The 23143-nt window shown below is 44.4% G+C and overlaps 1 protein-coding gene across 2 annotated transcripts in view; it reads left to right on the top strand.

Annotated features, from left to right (window-relative positions):
- The window catches only part of HIBADH (3-hydroxyisobutyrate dehydrogenase), a 192333-nt gene that overhangs the window by 89967 nt on the left and 79223 nt on the right, over positions 1–23143 (top strand). For both annotated transcript variants that reach the window (XM_068101264.2, XM_068101265.2), the window contains exon 5: positions 14663–14796. In XM_068101264.2, coding sequence (XP_067957365.1) covers positions 14663–14796 — 134 coding nt within the window. The remainder of the gene's footprint in view (positions 1–14662; positions 14797–23143) is intronic.

The following is a 23143-nucleotide window of genomic DNA, read 5'->3' on the forward strand; positions in this document are numbered from 1 at the left end:
GAGCAGAAACAGCAGAGCATGAAAGTTATAAGGCAGCCAGGAAGGCTGCAAAGAAAGAGGTAGCAAAGGCGCAGGAGGCATGTAGGAAAATGTTTGGAGAACGCTTGGATTCGGAAGAGGGTCAGAAAGCAGTATTCAGGATTGCAAAGCAGATAGCGAAAGAGAGGTGTGATGTGATGGGGGTGAGTTGCTTGAAGGATGAAGTGGGACAAATCGTTGTCGACCCAGATGGAATTAAAGGAAGATGGAAAAGATATATGGAAATGCTGTTGAATACAGAGAATGAATGGGATGGCAACATAGAGAGTAACCCAGTTTTAGGACCGGCAGAGAAGATAACTGAGAAGGAATTTGAGGAAGCGATAAAAGCAATGAAGGGTAGAAAAGCGGGAGGGCCGACGGGAGTTGTGGGAGATATGTTGAAGGCAGCAGGAAGTTGGGGTGTGAAGAGAATGACAGAGATCTGTAATCTGGTGGTGAAAGAAGGCCGCATTCCAGTGGATTGGGAACTGAGTACCCTCGTCCCTCTAGACAAGGGGAAAGGTGACCCTCTGGAGTGTGGCTCGTACCGAGCGATAAAGTTATTGGAGCATGGAATGAAGGTATTGGAAAGGGTGTTGGAGAGGAGGATAAGGAAGAAAGTGAAGATCGACGAAATGCAGTTTGGATTCATGCCAGGAAGAGGAACGACAGACGTGCTTTTCATTGTGAGGCAGTTGCAGGAGAAGTACATGGAGAAGAGGAAGAAGTTGTTTCTTGGGTTTGTTGATCTGGAGAAAGCATTCGATCGGGTTCCCCGCAAAGTATTGACATGGGCATTGAGGAAGTTAGGAGTGGAGGAATGGTTGATCAGAGTAGTGATGGCAATGTACAAAAGAGCGCGCACAGCTGTAAGGACGAAGGACGGGAACAGTGGTGAGTTTGAGGTGAAGGTGGGAGTGCATCAGGGGTCGGTACTAAGTCCACTACTATTTGTAGCTGTGATGGAGGTGCTGGCTCAGAACGTAAAGGAGGGTTTACCGTGGGAGTTGTTGTATGCAGATGATCTGGTGTTGATTGCGGAAAGTATGGATGGACTGAAGGAAAGGATGAACACGTGGAAGGAATGTATGGAGACAAAAGGTCTGAAGGTGAATATCGGAAAGACGAAGGTGATGGCAAGTGGTAAAGCATGTGGTGAGGTGGAAAGAACTGGGAAGTGGCCCTGTGCTATGTGTAGGAAGGGTGTCGGAGTGAACTCCATTCAGTGTACAATGTGCGCTGAGTGGGTTCATCAAAAATGTAGTGGTCTGAGAGGGTCATTAACCAGTGTGGCAGCTACATTCAAATGTAAGGTGTGCACAGAGGGAGCTGCAGATGGAGGAAATGTTGAGTTGGATCTTGGAGACGGCGTGAAGCTGGAAGGTGTGAAAACATTTTGCTACCTCGGAGACATGCTGAATGGAGAAGGTGGATCAGACTCGGCAACGGTTGCTCGAGTGAGATGTGCATGGAAGAAGTTTCGGGAATTGAGTGGCGTGCTGATAATGAGGGGAGTGTCGTTGAAGCTGAAGGGAAAGGTGTATGCTGCATGTGTGAGAAGTGTTATGATTTATGGGAGCGAGACATGGGTAATGAATGTAGAGCAGCAACGAAGGTTGGAAAGGGTGGAAATGCGAATGGTTCGACGGATGTGCGGAGTATCGGTGAGAGAGAGGAAGACAAATGATGAATTGTGAAAGATGATGGGAATAGAGCCTGTGATTGATGCTGTGAAGAGGAACAGGTTGAGATGGTTTGGTCATGTGTTGAGGAAGGATGAAAGTGACTGGTTGAGAAGAGTGATGGAAATGAATGTAGAAGGAAGTAGAAGACGGGGAAGACCGAGAAAGACTTGGCGAAAGATGGTGGAAGAAGAAATGCGGGCAAGGGGGTTAACAAGGAGAGATGCAGAAAATAGGGCAAAATGGAGAAGATTGTCATGGGGACCGCACGGCTAACCCCCGCTCTAGCAGGGAAAATGGCCTTTAAAATGCATGTTGTTGTTGTTGTTGTTGTGTATATATATACATATATATATACACACACAGTACTTGGCAAGAATTTTTTATTTTCTAATCTACAGACTTGGCATTTAATATGGAATATATGTTTTTTTTCTTGACTTGGGTTTACTTTCTTAACTCAGTATATCAATCTGGTGAGTTTCTTTTACACTTTGGTGATTTATTTGTGAAAAGAACCATGCAACTGATTGTCTGTCGCAGCAAGAAGTCAACAACAGGATTATATCACAGGTGGCGTGGCAAAATGTACGGACAGGTGCATTTGATGATTGGCTTCACAGTCGGGTATACAAGGGTTGTTGCGTTCTGTATTAGTGGAAAACAACTGCTGCACGTCTCCAAAAGTTATTGCCGCTTCCCCTGGAGATGGTCCGTCAACTCGACAATGCTGTTTGTCATGGAGTGGTGGCTTTACGAAATTACGGCATGAAACCGTGCTATTGCTTGGCAGTATGGCATCACTCAAGGTCAGGTGTCATAGATCCTGAAACGAAATGCTCAGAGGGGTGTCCCTACTCCAATACCGAGGCCAGGACGTCCCCGCAGAACCACAAGGAGGGATGATCGCCAGCTGCACCGGTTAGTCCGCAATGGCCGTACCAAGTCAGCTAATCGGCTTAGGGCTGAGTGGCAGCAACTGACAAATGTGCCTGTATCCAGAAGGCCACTCAACTAACGACTGGTTCAAGCAGGCTATCGTGCCAGGCATCCCCTGAGAAAGCCACGCCTGACCAGACAACACCGCCAGCGCCGATTGCAGTGTGCCAGAGAGCACCATCAATGGCAGCCAGGACACTGGAATCACCTGATCTTCAGTCACGAGTCTAGATTTCTGGTCTATCGTCAAGATGGCCGCGTCCGAGTGCGCAGACAAGTGCATGAAGCCTACAACAAAGATTGTATAGTGCCAAGAGTCCAAGCTGGAGGTGGTGGGGTGACCGTTTGGGCTGCTTTTCATGCAGGGGACAAAACTGACCTGGTTGTTCTGAATGGAAACCTGAACCAGTTCAAGTACAGGGCCATTCTGGAAGAAACATTGCTTCCATTTGCTCGTTCAGCCTTTCGAGGAAACTTTGTCTTCCAAGATGACAATGCACGGCCTCATCGTGCTCGCATGATCCAACACTTTCTTGCTGACCGTGGTGTAGAGCATATGGAGTGGCCTGCCATGTCCCTGGATATGAATCCGATAGAGAACTTGTGGGCAGAATTAACGCATCAAATCAACAACTTGGACCAGCAGCCTACCTCTGTGCGTGAATTGCAGCAGGCTATTGTCACTGCATGGCAAGCGATTCCTGTCCAAACCTTGGCAAATCTCGTGAACAGCATGCCTCAACGTGTACGTGCTCTCCCGAATGCTCGTGGGGGTTACACGAAGTATTGAACTGTAATTTTACTGTCCGTAATCCCAGTCGTAATTTAACTTTTGTTTTTGTTAAAAACATTTTTGGCTAATGTACAAAATAAAGAGATACTTCTGGAAAACGTACAGAAGTTTAACACAGTACTGTCCATGAATTGAGTTCGATATCAGTTTACATCACTTTCAAGGATCAATTTATTTGTTTCGAAATGTCAAATGTGGTTTTTGTTTCTTTTAAAGGTGACAATAACAAAATCTAGAATAATTTCAACATAATTCCAATGAACTTTTGGTTCTAAGACATCTTGAAAAGTAAGTTCACCCCCACAAAAAAAATATTCCATGTTAAATGCCAAGTCTGTATATGAAACACAATGTCAGTTTGTGTGTTTCTTTGTACAAATTTCTGTCCCCCTTTATTGGAATAGGTTTTAAAGGCCAATCTTTTAACATGAATGTGTGTTCACCATGGTCTATTTTTGAGGATAAAACAAACTCAAGAAACATTTTCAGTAAAAGAGTAATTGTGTCTCTCTTATTGGAAATGTAGACGGTGGCTTGCATTCTGAGCCTCAAGGGCGGTGTACAGAAGCGGTTTAAAAAAAAAATTAACAATAAATACAATGCACAGGGAGGTGAAACTCGCTGCATGTGATGTCATTTACGTCCATAGGATGTCTAATAAATAAAGAAGATATAAGTACGCCTGACATTAGGCCGAGACTTCAGACTTTGGCACACTCACGAGGCTGTACCGTCAAATAAGTTGTTCCAACCTGTCATTTTTGACGGCTTTTTGCTAGTTATATATGATTTCCCCCTCCACCGAATGTGGATGGAGGATATGCTTTCACCCCTGCCTGTTTGTTTGTCTGTCTGTCTGTCTGTGACCAAGATATCCCAAAACGTTTTGGATGGATTCGGATGAAATTTGGTAGAGAGGTTGGGTTTGGGACACAGACAAATTATTAGATTTTGGTGAAAATCCAGATCCGGATCTGAATCCAAGAATTTTAAAGTGATTCTTCACCATTGTAAGATGGGCCAGAAAACGATATATAGCACAATATCTCAAAAAGTTGTGGACATATTCGGACAAAACTTGGTGGACATTTTAGGTGTATGACAAGGAAGAATATATTCAATTTTGGTGAAGATTTGAATCCGGATATGAGAATTATTTAATTTTTATAGTGATTCTTCATGATTGAGTGGATTAGGCCAAAAACAATATGTAGCATGATATTTTAAAATGTTGTGGATGACTTATGACAAAACATGGTGGATGAGTTGGATAGGTGACAACAACGAGGCGATAGATTTTGGTTCAGGTCCGGATCCAGATCTGGCCTATCAGTGGCGTACAAAACGTAAACTGTTCAGTCTGGTGGAGATATGCTGTCTACTGAGTGAGATTCTAGTTGTACACCGCACCTTTCCTATGCCATCTCCAAGCGCTGCATAACGTCATTGCCGGGCACCGAAGGGGGCTCGGCAGTGACGCACGCTGAAAGGAAGTACTCAGTTTTCACTCTGGTTGTTTGTTTGTTTGTCCGGGCGATATCTCGGCCATCCTTTGAGCTAGGAAGCTGAAGTTTCGGCACAATAGTGAGCAAGTACTTTTGCAAAAACGGTATTTTTTGTTTTTTGATTAATCAATTAATTGATGAGTTATTTAATTGTTAGCGATTAATTAAGTACTTATACATTTCCTTTCTCTTCTGACCATTATCTCAGGCACCTTTTGAGTTCGGAAGCTGATATTTGGACATGCCAATGACCAAGTGATTTGGCTATAAAGGATATTTTTGATTTATTGATTAATCATTAAATCGATGAATTATTTCTTGATTAATCAATTAATTATTTAATTTTTTTTATTAATGACTTATTTAATTAAATTTCTAAAAGATGCATCTTCGGATGAAGCACTAGTGGTGTAGTTATTCTATTAGCCGATTGATTAAGAAAATATTTTATGCTAATCTATTATTGATTTTAATTATGCAATTAATCAATCAATTATTGCACACCTCTCCCTCCAAATATAGCCTCAATGAGCTGCACTGCGGTATTGCCGGGCGCCGGAGGCACCCTGGCAATGCCGCGCTGTAGGATATTTAATTATTTGGCGTGGGGGCGGTGTACTTTGAATGTATCTGTACTTGTTTTGTATTGGATTGCTTTAATCTATCTTATAGTCATGGATCAGACACGTGGAATTACTTTTCGTTGACACAAGTCTAGGCTCATGGAGGACATAAACGACAGAGGGCAGCAGGTTCACAGACTGACAGAGGATCAAAGGGGAACTGGAAGGCAAAGACATCACACATGATTGGGTGAATGGTAGAAATGAAAGTGGCTGTGTGGTTAGAAGGGTCAGCAAAAGTCGAAGCTCACAGGCATGGTTGTTGGGGTGAGGGGTTGGGGGGATTGAAGTGATGATAGGAAGTGCTCTTTAGGGATTTGAGGAGGGTCACAAGACAACAGTCACCGAGTAATTTTTACGAATGAGAGAATAGAGTTATGAATGAATGGAAGTGAGTGTCCAGTTTGGAATTGGGGATGATAACCAGGTTTGGGATTCTGGATGTATGCATGTGACCATGGGATGCTGTTGGGGAGGATGAAGAAACGAAAGGTGGGGAGGAGGCAAGCCAGAAATGAGGCAAAAAAGAAAAATCAAATACAACAGTCATCAACCTGACTGTGGTGGGTGAGAAGAGGACTACCTCACTGAGCATCCTGCCGAGACATTCCAATAACACAAAGATCCCTGGACCTAATCGCCTGTAATGGAGCAAGATGGAAAACACAGCCCAGAGTGCAGAACCATTCTCTATGATACTTTGGATGATGGTCTGGTGCACTATAATGAGCATGAATCGGCTCTGAATTGACTTTGCTTCACAGAGAATACCAAGGCATTGTGGTCATTTGCTTAAGCAGCCAGTATGGAGATGTGGTCCAAACGGTTGACTGGAGATGAGAGGTTTGGAGACGAGATAATGCCTGAGGCCTACAGCAATGATAGATTGTATCACTTTTTCTAATGGCTGGGGAGAAGTCTGAGGAGGGGGTTCTGCACTCTGGGCATTCTGTAGTAGAGTTGAGTGGATCAGACTTTGCACCATTTGTGTGATTAGGGGTGACATTTGCAACTTTTGAAGAAGAATGCAGAGGACTATCTGTGTGAGACTTCAGGAATAGTGAGAAGAGGAGATGAGATCTCTTCACATGATGGATACTTTGGCAATTTCCGTCGTTTCCGTCGTGGAAATGGGAACTTCTCAACCTCATTACCTCTGTCACCGAAGGTGGATGTAGGTTATGTTTTCTCACCCCTGATTGTCTCTGTGAACAGGATATGTGAAAAAGATTGTGGATGGATTCGGACAAAACTTGGTGGACATATTGTGAGTGTGACAAGGACGAAATGATTAGATTTTGGTGAGAATCCGGATCCGGGTGCTAGAATTTTTAGAGATTCTTCACCATTGAGCGATAGGGCCAAAAACTATATACAATCTAGCAGGTCCTCTCAAAAGATTGTGGATGGATTATGACCAAACTAGGTGGATGTATTGGAAGTGTGACGAGGACGAATTGATTCAATTTTTTGAAGATCTGAATACGGATCCGGATACGAGAATTTTTTAAAAGTGATTCTTCACCATTGAAATATCATGCAAAAAACAATATATGGCATGCTATTTCAAAACGTTATGGACGGATTATGACAAAACTTGGTGGATGAGTTGGTTGTGACAAGAACAAGCCAATTCGATTTTGGTTAAGGTCAAAATCCAGATATGGCCGATGAGTGGGATACAAAACGTAAACTGTTCATTCTGGTGGAGGTATGTGCTCTACCGAATGACGTTGTAGTTGGGAAGTAGTCATATTGCTCCAGAGAGCTATCTATTATAGGGTGGGTTGAGGAATGGAGATATTAGAACCTTTGCCTTTTCAGTGAAGACAATGTTAATATACAGTATTCCGTTTACCTGAGCAGCATCCAATATGACTCCATATTTTCGGAATCAATGTGCAAAAGGGGAATTTATGTATACCAGAGATGCACTTGATCATTCGCCACCAGCCATTCGATGGTGAGACTTTAGAAGTTTGACCGCAGGTGTGCTTCAAGATGGACTCTGGTGATCATTGATGGACTGATACACTTTGCAGGCTACGCGGTGTGACTTTACACTACCGGTCAAAAGTTTTAGAACACCTCAATTATTCCAGTTTTTTATTGAAATTTACGCAGATTAATGTCTCAATGTACTCTGAAATTAAGCATAGAACAAATAAACAATTGGAGATCAAAAATAAATCATAGAATCATTTTGTTTAACAAAATGTAATTTAAACTTTTGACTCGGCAAAGTAGTCACCTTTTGCAGATATAACCGCCGAACACACTCGTGGCATTCTTTCTACAATGGAAATCAAATATTGTTCGGGAAGTTCTTCCCAACACTGTTGCAGAAGTTCCCAGAAATGTGTTGCACTTGTGGGATGCTTTGCTTTCACCCTTCTGTCGAGTTCATCCCAAACCAGCTCGATGGGGTTTAAGTCTGGAGACTGTGCTGGCCATTCCATGATTTGAAGCCTACCGTCTTGTTCTTTTCCTCGAAGGTAGTTTTGATATAACCTGGAGGTGTGTTTAGGGTCATTATCTTGCTGTAGGATTAACCCCCTGACCAACTAGGCGTATACCAGAGGGTATTGCATGGCGCTGCAAAATGCTGTGGTAGCCCTTTTGGTTCAGGGTGCCAGTCACTCTGTGCAAGTCATATACTCTGGATCCAGCAAAAGAGCCCCAGACCATCACACATCACGTCCACTGGCGGTGCTTCATGGCCCATGCAAGCCTCTTTTTCTTATTTTGCCATCTTAGCAATGACTTTCTTACTGCCACTCGACCTGTCAAACCTGCAGCTCGAAGTCTTCTCTTCACAGTTGAAACTGAGTCTTGCTTACTTCGACCAGTGTTAAGCTGTGCTTGAAGCTGTTGTCCTGTGAGCCGCCGATCACGCAAGCTGTTGACTCTCAGAAACTTGTCTTCTGATTCTGTTGTGGCTTTGGGTCTGCCAGACCTCTTCCTGTCAGTTTCCTCCAGTTTCCAATATACTACTTCCTGCAGTGCAATATTGTCCAAATAATGCTTCAGAATGTAATAACAGTTTGTTCCAATACTGCTTTTATACAGACAGGGGGTTTGTAATCAAGTAATCAGCAGAGGTTGGGACACCTGTAGGAATTGTTTTCATCAACTTTTAAGGCTTAATTTACTTATATTGCTGCAGAACAGCTGTAAGTTGTTAACCCATTACTTGTTCCTTGAAGAAGGCCTTTTTTTTAACAATATAACTGTGCCATTTACATTATTTTCCTGTTTTTGCTAACCTAAACTTTTTTTTTTGAACCTCGAGCAGTTTACTGCTTACCTTTGTACCATTTAAGGTTATTCACTGGACATTAAACTGCGTAAATTTCAATAAAAACTGGAAAAATTGAGGTGTTCTAAAACTTTTGACCAGTAGTGTAAGTTCCCATAGTTCCCATACTTTTGAGTTTGTTTATGATAATGATATATCAAGCTGATTGTACTCTCGTAATTTGCTCCTCACTGTTAATGCACCAAATGCTAATTTGCGCTCCACCGAGTGCTGTTCTAGTTACCCTCGCCAGAGGAGAGGGTATTGCATTTGAGTCTGTTTGTCTGTTTGTCTGTTTGTTTGTCCGCACAGAATAAATATGATTGTCTCTGCAACCGTTGGTCCAATTGACAGGAAATTTACACCATAGGTGCAACTCCACCTGTATAATTTTTTAATGATAATTATGATGCCATAGATCACGTGGTTATGATTATGATGCCATCTTGGAAAAACCGAAAAACTTTGCCCCTCCATATCTCCAAAAGTGCTGAATAGAAAAAATTAAGACATGGCTCATTGTAAGGAACTCTCCATGGGGAATAAAATATGTTAGTGATGATGTCATAGGTGCCTCCATTATGATGTCATAATTCGACAAGTAGAAAACTTCATCCTATCAAGATGAAGTTTCTTGAGCGTCATGTAGGCATAAATTGGTTGAGAAAAAATAATAATGATGACGTCATCGGTCACGTGTTTCGGCCGCCATATTTGTTTTAACACAAAAGCCTTAAAAACCACTGATAAGACATCCTGGTGAGGGTTTGCAATCTCTGATTGGTCTTTCTTGTTATTTATTGCAGGTTAGTAAAACTTTTGGGCTATGAGGAACTAATCAGACTAATTTTAACAACTTTAAATATGAATTTCTGTATTTGGCAAATTCCTTTTGAGTCAAATTCTGTTTTCGTAATTTTTGTCATTTTAGTGCCTGTGCAACACACAGTGGCCAATAAATGATGGGCTATGTGGTCTGCCCACTCTTGGCTTTGTCCCATTTCCCATTGAAGGAATTTTCCCATTGAGGTGGTGGAGCCTTCATAAACGTAATTCACCATTTCCTTTCCAATTTCAATACAGTCTGGATCTGGAGTCACATCACCCTGTCATGTGGCCAGATCCTCAGCTCTGATTGGTATACGTTTGAGGAGACATAGTCGTGGCCAAAAATATTGGCACCCTTGCACTTTTTTCAAATAATGCACCATTTCTTCCAGAAAATTGTTGAAATGAAAAAATATTTTGGTATCCACAGATGTATTTCTTTGTTTTACAGTGGAACAAAACAAAAAAAGCTAAAAAAAAATCTAAATCTTTGCTTATTCCACACAGAAATCCTAAATATCCCGGACAATATTACTGGCACCTTTTAGAAGTTGTTAGAAATAATTAGATTTCAAGCAGGTGATTCTCCTTTACTTTGAAATTGAACTCACCTATGGTGAGTTGCAGGTACCTGCAATATAAAAATCACTTATTCAACCAGTTTGAATAGAGAAAAGAAGTCATTCTGCTGTTTTGTGTCACTGTGTGTACCACAATGAGCATGGAGAAAAGAAAGAAAACCAGAGAATTGTCTGAGGAGGTCAGACATAAGATTGTAGCCAAGCATGGACAATGTCAAGGCTACCAGTCCATCTCCAGAGATCTTGATGTTCCTGTGTCCACTGTACACAATGTTATCAGGAAGTTTGAGGCCCATGGCACTGTAGCCAACCTCCCTGGACATGGCCGCAAGAGAAAACTTGATTGAAGATTGCAGCGAAGAATTGTTCAAATGGTGGAGAAAGCACCTTGATCAACTGCCAAACAGATTTAAGCTGACCTTCAGACACAAGGTACGACTGTTTCAACTCGCACCATCCGTCGCCATCTCAATGAAAGGGGGTTCTATGGGAGGAGACCCAGGAGGACCCCACTGCTGAGCGAGAGACCCAAAACACACCTGACCAAGCCAAAATGCTCCTGGGAGAATGTCCTGTGGACAGATGAGACCAAATTAGAGCTTTTTGGTAAAGGACGTCATCTCGATGTTTACAGAAAACAAAATGAAGCCTTCAAAGAAAAGAACACCTTCCCTACAGTCAAACATGGAGGAGGTTCAGTGATGTTTTGGAGTTGCTGTGCTGCCTCCAGCACTGGGTGCCTTGAATGTGTGCACGGCATCATGAAATCAGGATATTATAAAAGTCATTTTGCAACGAAATTTTCAACCCAGTGTCTGAAAGCTGGGTCTCCGTCGAAGGTCATGGGTCTTGCAGCAGGACAATCACCCCAAACATACTTCAAAAAGCACCCAGGAATGGTTCATGACAAAACGCTGGTCTGTTCTGAAGTGGCCAGAAATTAGTCCAGATCTAAATCCCATTGAACACCTGTGGGGAGATCTGAAAACAGCAGTTGGGAGAAGGCACCCTTAAAATCTGAGACAACTGGAGCAGTTTACACAAGAAGAGTGGGTCAATCTGCCAGTTGAGAGGTGTAGGAAACTCATTCATGACTTTCGGAAGCGCTTGACTGCAGTTATTTTGTCCAAAGGCTGTGCTACCAAATATGAAGTCGAGAGTGTCAATAATTTTGTCAATGCCATTTCTTTTTATTTTCTGATTTAAAAGGATATTGTCATGTCGGTGGGTAGAGGAATATCTAGATCCAGGTAGATCTGCATAGGTAGGTACTCGACTGTCGTGATAGGGAATCTACCTGTAATAAGTTCTATGTTTAGCCATATGTCGGAATAAGTTGTATCTGTGTCCCCGCCACGAGGGGGCGGGGCATGCTTATTAGTACAGGGATTATGGGTAAAATTCCCTCGTGTGTCGTTCCCTCTGTGAGCAACCCAGTGTCCATTATGGCATCGCACTCATATACATTAGAGCGATCCATTAGTGCACACATTAATTAATTCCCCTCCGCCACAATAAGACTTACAGGAAGAACAGGCATATAGCCAGATCAGGGCACCGCCGATGGGGCCGCAGCCAGCCACATCACCAGCTGGCATAGCAACAAACATCGTGCAAGGCAGGCTGGAACCACGCCCAGAGAATGTGTGATTGGCTGGGATAAGAAGCTGGCCACTGATTCCTGAAAGGAAGGTGGAAGGAAGTGGCACATTGATTGGTCACCGACCGTGGACAACTCGGCCAATCAGTGCGGAAGGCCCGAACACTCAGCCAATCAGTGCGGAAGGTGCAAAACCACCACTTAGAAGCAGGTCGCTGAACGGGGGGGGGGGGGGGGGGGGGGAAAGAAGGCGGGAAAGACCACAAAGAAGTGAGGGACTGATTGGAAACACGAAAGAGCTGACGAGAGACACGGGAGGTAAGAGAAGGACTCGCTAGCGGGCTTCCTGTGTCGTTGTCTTCCCTGGGTTCTTCTTGGTGCTCTTGGTGCTTGGAGCGAGGCTGGTGTTTGGAGCGAGGCTTGGTGTTTGGAGCGAGGCTTGGCGCTAGAGCAAACGAGACCTCTCGTGCGACCGACGAGTGGCGAGTGAGGTGTGCCGCTAAGCAGACGAGACCGGGGGGAGCTGGCGGTTGTGGGCGAGCGGGGGGCACATCGAGGCCTTTCTTTGCGCTAACCGGAGCTGCGTCGGACGACGCGCTCGAACATCGACCCGACGCTACACTGCCAGACAAATAACCTCGCATTCAGAAATACACGGCGGGACATTTATTTTATTAATTCTCCCTTTGTCTTGTATTTGAAATCTGTGAGTGGGGACGTCCTAACCTATAATTTAGTCCAAACCTAGAAACAACCCGTCCCAACACCCCCCCCCCCCCCCCCCTCTCGACGCCCCTGCATACAGGAACGTACATGCGATTAAAATTGGCTAAAACATGAAGAACAAGAAAGAGCAATCAAAGACTGCAGACCCTCGCCAGGACGTGTTTTCAGTGTTGTTTTAAGGCTTTTGTGTTGAAACAAATATGGCGGCCGAACCACATGACCGATAACGTCATCCTTATTTTTTTGCTCCACCAATTTATCCCTAGAGCCGAGATGATGCTCAAGAAATTTCATCCTGATGAGATGAAGTTTCGTACTTGTCTAATTATGACGTCATAATGGAGGCACCTATGACATCATCATTAACACATGTTATTCCTCATGGAGAGTTCTTTACAATGAGCCATGTCTCAATTTTTCTATGCAGCGCTTTCGGAGATATAGAGGTGCAAAATTCGGTTTTTGGTTTTTCCAAGATGGCGCCCATACCACGTGACCTATGACATCATAATTATCATTTAAAAATTCTACAGGTGGAGTTGCACCGATAGTGAAAATTTCCTGTCAATCGGACCGACGGTTGCAGAGAAAATCATATTTATGCTGTGCGGAAAAACAGACAGACAGACAGACAGACAGACAAACAAATGAGAAATCACTCATAGAGCGACACTTGGCAAAAGAGAACAAAGTAGAATGGCATTCGGTAGAATTGACAATTTTATACATTTTGCCTATGTTGACCTTTTGGCCTTCAAAATGTTGACCTCAAAAATGTTGATGTCAAATGTCATTAAAAAAAAAAAATGTTGATGTCATCATCAAAAATCATCATCAAAATTGATGTTTGACAAATGTTTGATAAAAATGTTGATGTCAAAAATGTTGACCTCAAAAATAGTTGGTGGTTGGTTTCACTAAGCTGATCTGAAAATCCTATTAAAATTCAAAGTCAATCGGATGAAAATTGAGGATTTTAGAAATTAGAAATTGTTGTTGACCTTTGGCGTATGCTGATCTCAAAAATAGTTGGTGGTTGAATTCAGTTAGCTGCTATGAAAATCCTATTCAAATTTCAAGTCAATTGGATGAAAATTGAGGATTTTAGAAATTCGAAAAAAAAGTGGTTGACCTTTGGCTTATGTTGACCTTTTGGCCTACGCTGATCTCAAAAATAGTTTGTGGTTGAATTCAGTTCGCCGATATGTAAATCCTACTCAAATTTCAAGTCAATCGGATGAAAATTGAAGATTTTAGAAATTTGATAACTTTGTTGACCTTTGGCCTATGTTGACCCTTTGGCCGAAACTGATCTCAAAAATAGTTGGTGGTTGAATTCAGGTAGCCGATATGTAAATCCTATTCAAATTTCAAGTCAATCGGATGAAAATTGAGGATTTTAGAAATTTGACAAAAAGTGGTTTACCTTTGGCCTATGTTGATCTTTTGACCGTTTGACCTCAACAATATATATGATTTTGTCGGACCACGAACTCTACCATTTGGTGAAGTTTCGTGAAGATCGGTTTCAAATTGTGACCTGGAGGCAAGTATAAGCAAGCGGGCACGCACGCACGCACGCACACACACACACACACACACACACACACACACACACACACACACACACACACACACACACACACACACACACACACACACACACACACACACACACACACACACACACACCAACCGGAGTTATCAACATAGTTGCAGAAAAGAAAAAAAAAATTGCCAAGTAACAAACACACACAAACCGGAGTGATCAATATACTTGCAAAAAAATTTTTTTTTTTTGGCCAAGTAACTAACGGACTCGAATGCAATACCCTCTCCTCTGGCGAGGGTAAAACGGAGAATCAACAAATGCATATAAACTTGTCAAGGTCCATTAAATGGGTGATGTGTTGTCCAAACTTGGGACATTGTCAATTGGCAAGTTGGTAAACTATTTGCTAAAAAAAAATCCGACTCAGTATTATATAATAGATTGTCTTCACATAACTACATTGTTAAATTACCGAACCATTAGAAGGTTTATTGAATTCTTTTAATGTCCACAGGTGTAGGTGCGGCCAGGTCTGCTAAACTTACCTTCATGGTAGGTGGACTCAAAGATGAGTTTCATGCTGCTAAAGAACTGCTGGCCTGTATGGGAGCTACAGTTTTGTACTGTGGTGAGGTGGGCACAGGACAGGTATGTAAAATGCTCCCTTTTGAGAAATACAATCCATCTGATACACATGGAGGAGAGTTAAGTACTCCGATAAACCTATATTATTTGTGGAAGAGCAAAAATTGAATCTCATTCAAATGATCTTTTAAACTTAAATGACAGATCCCTACGACCCTACATGCACAGGTTGTGTTTCCATTCATTACTAGGTCAAGTCAATTTTTCACACCCAGCACTTGCACCGTTACAGGGGTAACAAATTAAAAATATACTTTCACCTGGTGAAGGTTTGAAGAAGGGAAAGATACTGATGCATACCTCCATTGGTGGACTCTGGCCTATAGAAGACTTGGTGAAGCCCAGATATGGTGAATTATATCGATGAACAATGCTCAGATGTCCTACAGTGAAATTTGACGTCAACTTATCTTCCATCGGACTGTTATCAACAGATTGTTTTGTTTAATCATCGTGCTTTGTGTCTTTTGTCTGGGTTTTTGTGTTTTATGTCTTTGTCTAATTATTTAATTATCTCTACAGGCTGCGTGTACGCTTTGGTATCCCGCCATTTTGCCGCACCGACATTTTGGTTTGTTTGGATGCTTGGATAATGCACCACCGGAGCTGTAGTGTGACGCTGTCGTGTGACGCTGTAGTGTGACTGTAATGAAAATGATTCAAGACCTTGCTCCAAGATAAGAGGCTTTATTGAAATCGATCTTCACATCCTACACACATAGGCAATAATCTCATTAGTCCTACAAAGCATATAAAAGCACAAGAAAGCATATATAAATTGGGTAAAGCTTTCTAACACATTAGCCATCAATCACAGTCTTGTCTTACCAAGATGAACCTGCGCACATCTCTGTATAACCCATTCAGCTTGTAGAAACCGTCTATACGCGCACACAAAGTGCTGGCACATAAATAGGCCAGTGAGAAGTCTCGCACCTCGAAATCTCCTCTTCTTCTACTTCTTCTGCCTCTTCTTCTTCTTCTTCTTCTTCGTTTACTCACAATCTCCCTCCTTTAAAATCACTGCCAGCAGGTGTAGGAGTCAGATATCATTGCGTAAAATCTACCAGCCAAAACACGTAGGCTGCTGACATAGCCTGCCAGAACGAATGCGATAAACCCCGTCAGAGCTTGGGCCCCCAACGCTCGGTAGTGGCAGGCCCCTCTCATCGGGCGTTTTATTCTGAGGGCTCTGAAGGCTCCCTGGTACAGGTGGCAAAGGTGACAAACCCACAGGGTCCGAAGCGGCATCGCTACTCGCCGCGTTGTCTGGGCACGAATCCGAACTGGCGGGGGAACCCTGTGTCGACCTCGGCCGGTACACTCATGCCAGGCGGCAGGTCAACCTCCCCACAAGGTGCGAGATGCCGGACCGACATGGTGGTTTCTCGACCGTCGGCCAAACGAACATGCGTATATTCCGGATTAGCTTCCAATATTTCTACGCGGTCAACAAGCGGTTCGTATTTGCTCTGTCTGACTGCCCGCTTCAGAAAAGCCGGGCTTAGCTCAGCCAACCACGAGGGTAGAGGCTGCCCGCTAGAACTACGACGCTGATACTTGAACATCCTCTCATGAGGAGTGGCATTAGTCGCAGTACATAACAAGGACCGAATGGCGTGTAACGCTTCTGGCAAGACACGCTCCCACATGTTTGAAGTCATCCCGCGGGTTTGCAGAGCCATAGTAACCGCCCACCATATAATCCCATTGTAACGTTCAATTAAGCCGTTCCCTTTTGGGGCTTGTACGCGGTGGTGCGGCTAGAGGCAATACCCCGCTCGAGAAATTGCTTGATTTCCCGAGATAAAAACGCCGTCCCCATGTCACTGTGTATGAAGGCGGGATAGCCGAACATTAGGAACAACTGCCGGAGACATCTAATTACAGTGGTGGACGACATGTCCAAGCACGGAAATGTGATGGAAATCGTGAATACTCGTCAACTATCGTGAGAAGATAGCGGTGCGCGCCGCCGCAGGGCAAGGGCCCTTTGAAGTTGATGTGCAGCCGCTCCCACAACCGCCCAGTGTGTATTAACGTACCCATAGGAGGTTTGTCAAAACTCGGCTTGAGTTCTGCGCATAGCGTGCATGACTTGCATAAATGACGCATTTCGTCGACGGAGAAAGCTAAGTTCCTGCTTCGAACGAAATGAGCCATATGAGCGATGCACGGGTGACAAAGTGAATTATGTATGGTGGGTAGCTCGTCGACCGTCATTCCGGAGCAGATGGGCCGAGACAAGGCGTCGGCTGCACGGTTATCCTTTCCCGGTCGTTACACAATATCGAAGCTGTAGTCGGCCAATTATATGCGCCAGCACGCCATCTTCTCGTTCTTAATTTTTTGAGAGCGTTTTCCGTCGTACATAAAGGTGACAGATTGCTGATCCGTGACTAGTTGAAAATTTTACCTAAGAGGAAATGTCGCCATCTGCGGACCGATTCAACTATAGCGTAAGCTTCCTTCTCAATCGAGGAGTGGCACCTCTCACTATCCGATAAGGTTCGTGAGAAGAATGCCCCCAGTCGGCCCCCCTGGTTCAGTGTGGCTGTGATTGCGCAATCTGACGCATCCGTCTCCACCAAGAAAGGGACTGTCTCGTCAATGGAGGTCACAACGGTGCCAGCTATGTCATCCTTCAGTTGTGCAAAGGAAGTCTGGGCAGCCAAGGTCAACGGAAACGTTTTGCACTCGACGAGGGGACGTACCTTCTCAGAGATCCGTGGGACCCACTGGGAGTAATGCGCAAACAACCCCATTGCTCGCTTTAAAGTTGTCCGATCAACAGGAACGAGGCTAAATCGAGTAGGGGTGGAATCCGCACCGAATCGGGCCGTATCTCCCCACTGGACACCGTGTAACCCAAGAGGTCTATTGTTCTCACAGAGTAACTACATTTGGCTTAGTTGAAGGTCAACTGGTATTTCCCGGCCCTCTCCAAGAAGCGCTGCAGATTAGCATCATGGTCTTTCTGGTTCCAACAGCAAACAGTGACATTATCGACGTAAACAAATACATCTTTCAATTGCTCCTTTGATAGGATGTCATCTATAGCCCGTTGAAAGCATGAACCCCGTTCATAACGCCGAAGGGGATTCTACGAAATTGGTACAGCCGCTGACCAGACTCGAAGGCCGTGTAAGGGCGGTTGGCTTCCCGTATTGGGATTTGATGATCGGCGCTACGAAGGTCCAGCGTACTAAAAACTCAGTAGTTAGATACAGCCCTGACTATGTCTTCCATTCTAGGGAGCGGGTCGGCATTGAGTTGTGTAAAGTGATTAATCGTTTGTGAGTAGTCAACGACCAGCACTTGAGCCCGTCAGGGAGAGCAACTGGGTTTGATGACCCCCCTCAAGTAAAAGACGTTTAGTCTCGGTCCCGAGCAGGGCATTGCGAGCGGGGGTGGTGGCGATTTCCACAAAATAAACATTTGGCAGTCGCCCCAGCAGGGGTCGCCACGGCCACGGTGCTCGGCTCGCTTTCCTCATCGTCCGAGCCCTCTCTGCGGGAATCCGGGCTCCCGGTAACTCGGCGGCAGATTCTGACTCTTCGCGATCATCAGCGTTGGCCATAGTGCCAGCAGTTACGAATGGCCGGCCGTACGTTTCAAATCTGACGAGCCGATTGGAGGACCTGGGCTTGGTCGAAAGCCATTTTGAAGGTCAGCGTTTCGTTCTCAAGGCGCTGGCAGATTGCGGGAGACTGGAGCCCTGTTATGAAAGCATCGCGTACAAGATCATCAGTGCCCTCCACAGCCAAGCGATCCGGGACGGCACAGTCCTTGCCAAGCTGCTGCAAGACCTGCGTGTATTGCTCTAGTAATTCCGTAGATTTCTGCCTGCGCGTCGCTAGAAGATGCCGAGGGTAAATTGTGTTTCGAGGTTTAACATAAAGAGCTGTCAAGGTCTCCACTGCTTCCGCATAGGTCGTGCAGTGGGAGACGTATTCGTAGACGGTGTGACACACATTGCAGGACAGGACGTTCAGTCTCTGTGGGTCAGTGATATCCGGGACAAGTCACGTATAGAGCCCCAAGGAATGAAGCCAATGGGTCCACTGGCTGATGGCATCGCTTACATTAGGGTCGCCGCAAAAGCGCTCCAATTTGATGAGCTTGTCCATGGTCCTTGAACGTCTCAGAATCAATTTGAATAAATTGCAATGAAAATTATTCAAGACCTCGCTCCAAGATAAGAGGCTTTATTGAAATCGATCTTCACATCCTACACACATAGGCAATAATCTCATTAGTCCTACAAAGCATATACTAGCACAAGAAAGCATATAAATTGGGTAAAGCTTTCTAACACATTAGCCATCAATCACAGTCTTGTCTTACCAAGATGAACCAGTGCACATCTCTGTATAACTCATTCAGCTTGTAGAACCCGCCGAAACGCGCACACAAAGCGCTCGCACATAAATAGGCCAGTGAGAAGCCTCACGCCTCCGAAACCTCTTCTTCTTCTGCATTTTTTTCACAGTGACGCTGTCGAGTGACGCTGTGGTGTGTAGTGCCTCTGTTCTCGCTCTTGTCCAAGCATGCAATATTAGCCAAACAAAGGGTTACCTTAATTTGTTTATTTCCCTGTAGGGTGAAATGTAGAAATAAATAATTTAACATACAACATGCACACGAGACAGGGTAACAGAATTCAGGACAAACAAGACGACAATTATTAAACACAATGAAAAACAGTAAAAGTAGCAAATAAACAATTTCCTCAAGGTGCTGAACACTGTCCAATATTCATACAACCAGGTGCTTCCATTAAAGGGCTGGCAATTAGTCCAAAAATGAACACAGCAGGTTATCCTTGTGCACTGGAGGAGGTGGCATAGTTTACCAATGCAGCGGCTTGGGAGTGTGGCATACCTCAGTGAGCGGGCGGCAAAAGTGAGCATGAATCACTCGCTGCGGAGCCCCTACAAACTATGTTTATGGAATCTCCCCTTCCTCTTCCCACACTCCATGCCATCACGTCACTTCCCCCAAGCTAGGTTCCCTTGATGCCAAATTATTGCTCATAGCATCACCATAATACCCCTATCTCGATACTTCACCGTGGTCTGAACACATTGGTGAAGAAGGTCTTCATTAAGTTTTCTCCAAACCAATTAGAACGTCGATGCATGAATTGCTGAAACCTGGATTCAGAGTAAAACTCATGCAGCCCATACTCTATTACTTTGCCAGACATCTCTCACCAGCTAACAACTCAGGGAACAGGGATGTTAGGAGATCTGTGGAAGAGAGAGAGGGCTGGGGTGGGGTACATGGGATTAACAAGATGGACATGACAGTGACTTTCAGGAAAGAAAACAGAGAATTTGAAGAGGTGGTTGGGGTGGAATAACAGGGATAGAAAAGATTATGGTTTTGGATGGGGGAAGATATGACATGGTGATGAACAGCTCTCTTGAAGACCTGGAGGGAAGAATGAGATGGAAGAGAATGTGCAATTTGGTTCCACATGTGTGGGAAAAAAGACTTTTTCAAGACTTGGAAGGAAGCGAGTGCGGGAGTTTTTTTTCTTTTCTTCCAGAGGCGGGAAAAAGAGGAATGAAAGAATGAAGGCTCAGTGTGAGTCACTGGGGGTACACGGGATAATTGGGAGAATTTTAAGGAGAAATGAGAGGATCGGGGAGAGGGGGGTGGAAGGAAATGGACTGAAGGTATAGGGAGAAACAACAACAACAGGCATTTTAAGGCCATCTTCCCTGCAAGAGCATGGGTTAGCCTTGAGGTCCCCATGACAATCTTCTCCATTTTGCCCTATTTTCTGCATCTCCCCTTGTTAACCCCCTTGCCCGCATTTCTTTTTCCACCATCTTTAGCCAAATCTTTCTCGGTCTTCCCCGTCCTCTACTTCCTTCGAAATTCATTTCCATCACTCTTCTCAACCAGTCACTTTCATCCTTCCTCAACATATGACCAAACCATCTCAAACTGTTTCTCTTCACAGCATCCATCACAGGCTCTATTCCCATCATCTTTCACAATTCATCATTTGTCTTCCTCTCTCTCAACGATACTCCACACATCCACCGAACCATTCGCATTTCCACCCTTTCCAGCCTTCGTTGCTGCTCTACGTTCATTACCCATGTGTCGCTCCCATAAATCATAACACTTCTCACACATGCAGCATACACCTTTCCCTTCAACTTCAACGACACTCCCCTCCTCATCAGCACGCCACTCAGTTCCCGTAACTTCTTCCATGCACATCTCACTCCAGCAACCGTTGCAGAGTCTGATCCACCTTCTCCATTCAGCATGTCTCCTAGGTAACAAAATGTTTTCACACTTTCCAGCTTCACGCCATCTCCAAGATCCAACTCAACATTTCCTCCATCTGCAGCTCCCTCTGTGCACACCTTACACTTGAATGTAGCTGCCACACTGGTTAATGACCCTCTCAAACCACTACATTTTTGATGAACCCACTCAGCGCGCATTGTACATTGAATGGAATTCACTCCGACACCCTTCCTGCACACAGCACACGGCCACTTCCCAGTTCTTTCCACCTCACCACATGCTTTACCACTTGCCATCACCTTCGTTTTTCCGATGTTCACATTCAGACCTTTTGTCTCCATACATTCCTTCCACTTGTTCATCTTCTCCTTCAGTCCATCCATACTTTCTGCAATCAACACCAGATCATCTGCATACAACAACTCCCACGGTAAACCCTCCTTTACGTTCCGAGCCAGCACCTTCATCACAGGTACAAATAGTAGTGGACTTAGTACCGACCCCTGATGCACTCCCACCTTCACCTCAAACTCACCACTGTTCCTGTCCTTCGTCCTTACAGCTGTGTGCGCTCTTTTGTACATTGCCATCACTACTCTGATCAACCATTCCTCCACTCCTAACTTCCTCAATGCCCATGTCACTACTTGATGTGGAACCCGATCGAATCCTTTCTACAGATCAACAAACCCAAGAAACAACTTCTTCCTCTTCTCCATGTACTTCTCCTGCAACTGCCTTACAATAAAAAGCACGTCTGTCGTTCCTCTTCCTGGCATAAATCCAAATTGCATTTCGTCAATCTTCACTTTCTTGCTTATCCTCCTCTCCAATACCCTTTCCAATACCTTCATTCCATGCTCCAATAACTTTATCGCTCGATACGAGCCACAGTCCAGAGGGTGTTTCCTCTTGTATAGAGGGACGAGGGTACTCAGTTCCCAAGCCACTGGAATGCGGCCTTCTTTCACCACCAGGTTGCAGATCTCTGTCATTCTCTTCACACCCCAATTTCCCGCTGCCTTCAACTTATCTCCCACAACTCCCGTCGGCCCTCCCGCTTTTCTACTCTTCATTGCTTTTATCGCTTCCACAAATTCTTTCTCGGTTATCTTCTCTGCCGGTCCTAAACATGGGTTACTCTCTATGTTGCCATCCCATTCATTCTCTGTATTCAACAGCATTTCCATATATCTCTTCCATCTTCCTTTAATTTCATCTGGGTCCACAACGATTTGTCCCACTTCATCCTTCAAGCAACTCACCCCCATGACATCACACCTCTCTTTCGCTATCTGCTTTGCAATCTTGAATACCGCTCTCTGACCCTCTTCCAAACCAAGCGTTCTCCGAACATTTTCCTCCATACCTCCTGCGCCTTTGCTACCTCTTTCTTTGCAGCCTTCTTGGTTGTCTTATAACAAAAATAAAAGAAAAGACAACAAAAATGATCATGTACTCGAACTAGGAAAATGTAGGCCTCAAAAGCCCGGTATGAAAAGTCTGATGAATACTCACAATTTGGCACACATTTTAAAACAAACTGAACTAGAAGCACACAGTTAGCAGAGACAGGAAGGAAAATAAACAGATTCGAGACTTGGCGGACCCTAGTGGAAGAGGGGCCTGACATTTGGCGGTCCCAAGTGAAAGGGGTGCCTGAGATTTGGTGGAACCGAGTGGGAATGGGGGGGGGGGGGGGGGTGAACTGAGGTTTGGCAGGCCTGAGTGGAAGGGGATGTGAGATTTGGTGGACCCGAGTGGAAGGAGGGCCTGAGAATGATGAGGACCGGTGGTGATGACGCGCACATACACACACATGCATGGGCCATTATTTGCATGTACCCATGCATGATTGTGATTTATCCGCATGTTTGGCTTTGGTTTTACTTTTGGTTTTGCTTTGGCATGTTTTGTTTTCTTTTGCGTGACATCATATGCTGTGTATTGTATGCACACATATTCTTTTTATGCATTATATACAGTCACGTGAAAAAGTAAGTACACCCCATGTAAAGTATTGACTTTTTCAACATATTTCAACATACAGCTATTTGATCTTCATTTCAACAATATT

The sequence above is a fragment of the Myxine glutinosa genome, chromosome 6, assembly GCF_964187855.1.
Source record: "Myxine glutinosa chromosome 6, kmMyxGlut1.1, whole genome shotgun sequence".
Taxonomy (NCBI): domain Eukaryota; kingdom Metazoa; phylum Chordata; class Myxini; order Myxiniformes; family Myxinidae; genus Myxine; species Myxine glutinosa.